The sequence below is a fragment of the Hakea prostrata genome, chromosome 9 (genome assembly GCF_041222555.1).
Source record: "Hakea prostrata isolate BN-2017 chromosome 9, UWA_Hpros_2, whole genome shotgun sequence".
Taxonomy (NCBI): domain Eukaryota; kingdom Viridiplantae; phylum Streptophyta; class Magnoliopsida; order Proteales; family Proteaceae; genus Hakea; species Hakea prostrata.
Genome location: NC_142608.1, coordinates 22,031,015 through 22,038,431, shown reverse-complemented (window position 1 = coordinate 22,038,431; position 7,417 = coordinate 22,031,015). Strand labels below are relative to the sequence as shown.

The window sequence follows — 7,417 nt, the reverse complement described above, 5'->3', positions numbered from 1 at the left end:
GGCTTTTCGGTTACTGAGAATATTGAAACGTATTTGGGAGTACCCATAGAGGGTGGCAGAATCACAAAGGGGAAGTTTAATTATATTGTCTATATGGTTAAAGGTCGCTTGTGGAAAGTATCGATCTTTGTCGTCTTTTGCGGGGAGAGTGACGCTTGCGAAGTCTGTGGTAATGGTGTTGCCGTATTACTTCATCCAAGCTAACTCTTTACCGGAAGGTATTCTGAACGACGTGGGACGGTTGGCTCGTGGTTTTGTTTGGGAGGGGATGCGTCCAAGGTCTACTCAGCCCTTAGACTCTTTGGAATGCAAGTTAGGGCCTGTTTGGTTACATGAGTCTGGAGATTTCAAATATCTAGAGATTTCAAATTTATAGACTTCAAATCTATGTAGTCATCTAATTTATAAACCATTAAGTGTTTGGTCTCTGTGGATATGAAATCAGTGGCTCCTCACCTCGTAGGTAAAAACTATTTATATCGGATCTTGAACTTTTTGTTTGAGCATTTGAGCCTTTCGGAAATCGTGGATCCTAACAATTAGATCCTTTGAGAACTCTACTGGTTTGAACTAGTAGAGGACTCCCGAGATAACCTCACGGTTATTCAATGATTATCCCTTCAATAATGATAAGTGACAGCCGCCAAGTTGTGTCTGCTATCATTAGGGTAATTAACCTAATCCATAAGTCGGATTAGGGAATGCTGAGATTTAGTTTTCTTCCTCACAAGCCAACGGACCCGGTCGGTATCAATTCCCTACGTCTCAGGGTCGAGGGTCAAACCAGAGAACCGTTTGATCAAACCTCCTAGAGGGGATTCATGTAACCAAACAGGCACTTTAGTTAATTGGAGCCTTTTCGGTTGGCCTAGGGAAGGTGCGGTGCAGGGCTGGGTCTCAAAAAACTGTGTGATGAATGATGCTTTTTTGATGAACCTGGTGTGGAACTTCTTGCATTAGGAGATGGCCTTTGGTCTTGGTTGCTGAAGTCCCAAGTATGTCTCGCCTCGAAGAGGATCTCCTTTCACCACTAAAAGGTACTGACCCACCACTGTGGATGAGCATGTGTAAGGTCTCTCAGAAGGTAGTGGAAAATTATATTGTAAAACGGCTGTCGGAGATGATAGATTCGCCTGGTTTTGATGAGATCGATGGGAGTAAAGTTTTGCTTGAAACGGTGAGTGATTATGTCATTAGTTGTGGGGAGTGGAAGTGGGAGAAACTGGTCGATTATTTGAATGATGAAGTTCTGGAGCGGTTGGTTGATTATGTAACTTGCGCTTGCTGTTCGAACCAAAGAGAAGACGTCCTCCATTCGGATAATGCACTTTTTAAGTTACAAAGAAAGCATAATTTTCTATAAGATACCACCGAAGTACATATACATTACTACCACAGTATATATTTTATATATTATTACTACCAAAATACATATACTCCATATATATACATAACATGCTATCACTGCTATCTATTCACAATCTCCATCTCTACCTAGTCAGTCAGGTGGACAGAACATTCATCACTAAAACTCCTCCTTAAAACCACTTCTGCAACTCCCTTCCCAGGGACCAACTTGCAGCATCAATGAGTCTATGCAGCATCAGTGTTTGCATTGTTGACCCGCTCGCATTCATCGATCCACTCACTATATCTGCAGACCACATGCCAAATATCAGGCAAAATTGTCTGTGACAAACTAGTTAACTAAATCAAAAGATGAACTTACATGTCAACAGGCTCAGTCAAGGCTGTAAAAGCAATACCAAATAATCAATTAGTTCAGTGATTGAATCTAAAAGCATAATGCATAATACAATAATCTGGGGGAAAATAATAAATAAATAAATAAATAAAAAAGAAGAAGAAGATAGAAAACATCTTTCTTTTTCCTTTTTTTTTTGGAAAAAGACACTTGATTCCTTTCCAGTGTGGAATTACTGCATTTGTGTATCTGCAGGGCACAGCAATGTAACTCTATTCATTTGACCCTCCCCAGAGTCCCAGACACAGCAAAATGTGGAAGTGATGTCTACCCTATGTGTACGAAGTAAAAGGCTAAGATGGAGCGGTTGAACAGCAATGGCATCAACCAGTGACTCCTTCACAATGATTTGTGTTACCCACGCCAAAATTCAAAATGCTCAGCCATGGACATAACAGATTTCAAACCCCCCCCAAAAAAAACACTAAAACGGGCTCTTCATCGATATTGTTGTGTGCATGTGAGTGAGTGTGTGCGTGCGTGCGGGTGCCTGAGGACCCAAACCCCGAGGGCCATCTTCTGCGAACAACCATTGACAACCAGCTGAAACTCTCTTGACAAATTCGGCATGCAACTTCACCAATCGAGTTCATTTTATCACTGCAACCAGATACAGTTTTGCTCATAACTATATGAAGCAATTAAACGTGTAGAACAAAAATTAGAAGAACATGTGTTGGAAATAAAATTGGGGATGTAAAAGTGTATTAGGTAGTAGCAGTAAGGCAGGTCTCAAGTGAACCCAATCCAATACAGTTGCAACATTCTAGCAACTCTAACGAGGACAGAGAGAACACCCCCCCCCCCCCCCCCCTTCTCTTTCCAAAACACAAAAATAGCTGAGACTCACTGGACATCAAAGGAGATTCACCTGTTAGACTAAAATATTAAACGAACTCGATACCAGTTTCCTCCCCCCACCACTCCAAGAAAGAAAAAAAAAAATTGCCCATTTAAATATACAAGGGACTACTGAACCTTCTAGTTAATCAGACTCAAGGTTATACCACGAATAAGAGATGCCCATTGCCCAAAAACAGGAGATTCACAGTAGTTGGGCTTGGCAGAATATGCACCCTTTGGTAAAGCCCCACAAGGTTCAGTAGACCTATGTCAATTGCATGTTTTATATGCTGGATAAAAATGGGAGAAAGAAAGTGCAGTTGCATTACTGTCAACTTACATTTTACACTCAACGCTGCTACTGTGATTGCAAAAAGGGCAGCTGAAAACATTATCGAGCTTGACCATTCTCTTCTTTGGAGGTAGCTTTGCCCTTGACTTCTTCCTTTTCCCCATTCCTCGCACAAGCTTCAGTAGCACTGGCACAACTCACATGTTATCACACCATCAGTAGAATATCAAGTGCACAGAATTTAAGCACTTATGGCATGAATTCTGTTGAAAGTTAATAAAAGCAACAAGCAAAATACAGGAATCACACAATCAGATCTTCCAAATTATATTTTTTCTTAACCTCTCCTTTCGGATTACTCCTACAATTGAGATCACACTGAATGCTGGTAGAAGAATCCTAACTGAAACTTAAACAATCCACCATTGTCTAGAAGTCGACTTAGTCCACAATCAAAACTGTGGTCTTCTTAAAAATGACTCTACATGGGATAACTATTGGGTTCACATTAGCATGTTCAGTTTATATTCCACTACTTCTTCAAATTAGTATGACATTCAAATTTCCAGACTCCCACTTCACAATCCAAAATTACCAAGTCAACGTCTTGAGACAAAATCATCTTTATTCTTGCTTTTGGTGGGGGGGCAAAATTTCCTTCCTCCTCCCACACAGAGTTCGGGACACATGGATGGACAAGTGGTCCAATCCTAGAGTTGGAAACCTTGTTTTGGTTATGGCAACAAACAGAATCTTAAAAGGTAAGTAAGAACCAATAAAATTGAGAAATAACCCCACAAGAGCGGAAACGAAAGGGTGGCGGACGGGCTTTAAGCAAAGCCACGGCTTAAGGGCTTAGCGATCTCTTTAACCTCAAGAAATATATAGTAATTCCGGCAGAGCACAGAACCCCTTCAACTCAAGACAAATTAAAGTGCCTTAATTTTGTCTTAATTTGGAAATTAAGAAGCACAAGCTTTTAAGCAAAGCCACAACCCAAGGGGTTAAGATTGTCTTTAACCTCAAGATAAAACCAGTAATGGCGATAGAGAAACAGTACAGAACACCTTTCAACTCAACCCAGTGACCTTGATACAAAACCAAGCGCTGTAAATTCTCAAGTGCAGGTTGCTAACTGGACACTACAAGTTCCAACCAACAATCATTCCATCAAACAATCTGGAAATCACAAAAAGATGTCTATATCTGAGAACAGATCCAAGTGGTAATAGCAGATTCAGATTAGGTCTCAGGTTGAAAACCCCATCAGAGCAGAGGATTGGAGGCCAATATTAGAGTCTAAGCTTTGGATTGACGTAGGGCTGTAATCCAATCAAATGTGCTCATAAGAGGGTTCAACAAAAAGAGTAAGGAAGCAATAATACGACAGAAGTTCCCAACTAGAGTTTAAAGCAATAAGAAACCAATCAGACGCACTCATAAGTTCCCAAGCAGAGTACGAAGCAACTCTCTATAACTGGTATGGAAGCTTGAGAGGAAATTATGAAAATGATTACATAAGAAAACTGATTCAAGGAAGAAAAAGGGTAGAAATGAGGAAGAAAGCCACAACTTGTTGTCACATCACACTGGCAACAATAACCAAGAAACCCCAACTCAATATGGAAATATATTCAAGACAAGAAATGCAAATAAGAAAGACTATCAAATAATTACTCCATGTTCAGCCCACTGAAGGAAATAAGGTTGCTTCTATGTAACCTAACAACTTGGGGACCCTGGAGCCATGTAAGGTTGCTCCGTTGTGATAAATTCAAGTCTCCAGAAACAACCTCTCTGCAAAGTGCAGTAAGGTAGTGCATTGGGCACACCATCATATGTAAATAACCAACCTACCACTGATTAAATATAATAAAAATTGAAAAGTAAATAAATAAATAGACTGGGTAGGTCGCATCTCAACTTGGGTGTTCAAAATGGGTTATTCTGGTCCAACGATCCTACCATAACTGCATCTATTAATGAAGAAATATAAGAAATTGAACCTCCTCTTTTTCATATTCAACATATTTAATTGCCACTATATTGGCAGTGTGGTCAGATCCTCCAAAAATGACATCTCTCCCTTTAGAAGGGGAAAGCAGGTTATCATGAAATAGATACAAGTCCAAACCAACTTTGGTCCTGTATATTTGACAGTACATATTGGAACCAGAACCACTTGCCTAGAAGGCTAAATTCAGAATGGCACATTTTCGGAAGAAACTAACAGCATATACCCTAGAAAAAGTGAACCTAACATAAAAGCAAGCTCTGGCAAATTAAATTCTACTTCGACCTAAGAGAAAAATTAACCAAAAACTTTACTCCTAAAACATGATAAAAACTTAGGCAATACCAGAACAAAGTAAAACTTGTTTCATTTTCTACTCCCATGTCTAGAAGATTTGGAGAACATGCGAGAATCAAACCCCTGTAAGTCGAAGTAGTCTCTTAACAATCAATGTTAATTAATCAGACTCTAAGTGGCACCATTCGAGTTGAATCTAAGAAAGAATAGCAGATACCGGTAGAAACAACCAAAAGAATAAACTTTAAACACTTCAAAAATCCTCCATTTGATCGTCCCATATACTAGAGTGCCTCTAACTCTTCTTTCACACAATCGGAAGCATAATCCAACGAAACCAAAGTCTAGCAACCAAAAACGGCATCATCACCAAACTAAACTTCACCACACCACCTACAATAAAAAGAAAAACCCTAAAGCCAACCACACAGAAACCCGGTAAAACCCTGTAAACCAATCAAACTAGATGCGACTCCTGTAAGCAAAACAGATATATGAATATAAAAGGAAAAAACGAATAATGCCACAAAAAGAAAGACAAGCTTCAGGTCTTCCCTGAAACAACTTAAAACATTCTTGAACATTTTCAGATAAACCCTACACCCTAAGTTCTACATATAAGGAAGAAGAAAAAAAAATTCAAAAACAGAGCAGATAAGAAATACCTCACGGAGGGAGCAGTCGTTCAACCCTGCGAAAACTTCTCGATAGACTTTCACGCTTCACGCTCTTGAAGTCTCAACTAAGCTATCGACTTAAGCTCATATAGAGACGAGGACAATCAAACTGGTTGGGAGTGCTCAGCTCATCAAAAACAGGGTAGGACTGTAAACTCCATTTTCGAAACGTCAACTGAAATTCTGACCAGTGTCAGTTGGTCAGTTATTACTTTTTTTTTGCCCAAAAAAAAAGTGTGAGTTAGTCGGTGGGAGACTCAGAATACTTTTTATTTTTTCGGGCGGGGGAAGGAAATTCTTTTCAAACCAGAAAAGGAAAAAAAATTTGGCATAATATCGTGTATGATTTTCTGTTAAAGATATCATATATGATGCATGATCATGTTTTCTTTGTTAGGTAATTGTGTTAGGTAATTGGATTACAAATTCTATAAAAGACAATAATGAAATCATAATACAATTAAAAGATAAAAAATTAGGAGAGTTTGATGTTGCAATCGAATGAACCACCGATAAATAAGGTTGAGTTACACATTGAGTGTTATCATTAAGGTAATTGATGCACCCTACTATTTAAGGTTTTTCACACCATCACCTCCAAAATAAAATAATCTCCAACTAGAAGATGAGTTAATTCTTCTAATATTTTGAAGGAATCAAGAACTAAAGTACAACACTTATACAAACAAGGCAATGAATTGGGTCATTGAATCACAATGACTCACCTCCTCACAAGGGAGAAAATCAATTACCTACTAATGAAGAATCAATGGGCTTGTCCCTTCTCTACTAATGAGAATAAACCACCTTGACCTAACCTCCTCATTACTTGGAGAATTAATTCTCATATTCACCTCTTTTGTATGAATTGGATTTAATCCATTCAATAATTTTAACCCCACTCATGATAATGGCCATGAATAGTCATGAAATTGAAATGAGAATTGAATGTCAATAATTAGAAGTTGAGTAAATTTCACCTTACAAGTAAGTCCACCTCATTACTATGATCAAGACTTTTAAGACCCATGATCAATGTCATGAAGAGCCTCATAACCAAAGTCATGAAATGCTTCCTTTACTCATGGGTGCCTTATTACCACATTTACTCATGGGTGTCTCATTACCACCCTTACTTCATGGGTCTCACACACTAACAAAACAATTAAATAAAAGAAATACAAAAACTAATTTTGAAACTTAATATAGATTTTAATAAATAAATAAATAAACCTAACAATCTGGTTGATGTAAACTGATATGATATTTTATTATATCCATGCAGTCTTTAAAAGTATGGTTATATACACAGCAATAAAAATTGACAAAAAGTTTCCTAAATGATCATGTAGATGCATGTTGATATTTGCAACTATTAAATTACATGTAAGGGTTTGGATTCCATGTGTCAGAAATTTTGGTTCGGCAATCCTAATAAGAGTAGACAGTTAACTCTTATATCCTGGGAAAAATGTTGCCAACCCAAGAGTTGGGGGGTTTGGGAATGAGGAAACTTGAGGACATCAATT

The 7,417-nt window shown here is 38.3% G+C and overlaps 1 protein-coding gene across 1 annotated transcript; it reads right to left on the bottom strand.

Annotated features, from left to right (window-relative positions):
• Positions 1-1,467: 1,467 nt before the first annotated feature.
• Positions 1,468-5,939, bottom strand: LOC149005006 (transcription elongation factor 1 homolog). Its single transcript, XM_089135765.1, has 5 exons — positions 5,877-5,939; positions 2,949-3,087; positions 2,256-2,365; positions 1,730-1,751; positions 1,468-1,654 (listed from the first exon to the last, which is right to left on the bottom strand). The coding sequence occupies exons 2-5, from the start codon at positions 3,062-3,064 to the stop codon at positions 1,594-1,596; spliced, it is 309 nt and encodes a 102-aa protein (XP_088991891.1). The 5' UTR covers positions 3,065-3,087; positions 5,877-5,939; the 3' UTR covers positions 1,468-1,593.
• Between the last annotated feature and the right edge of the window lie 1,478 nt (positions 5,940-7,417).

Excerpts from the sequence above, each read along its gene's own strand:
- LOC149005006 (XM_089135765.1), bottom strand. The coding sequence starts at position 3,064 with ATGGGGAAAAGGAAGAAGTCAAGGGCAAAGCTACCTCCAAAGAAGAGA. Across the intron at positions 1,752-2,255 it reads CTCGGGGTTTGGGTCCTCAG|CCTTGACTGAGCCTGTTGAC; the intron begins GCACCCGCACGC and ends TTGCTTTTACAG. Across the intron at positions 1,655-1,729 it reads TTGACTGAGCCTGTTGACAT|ATATAGTGAGTGGATCGATG; the intron begins GTAAGTTCATCT and ends TGTGGTCTGCAG.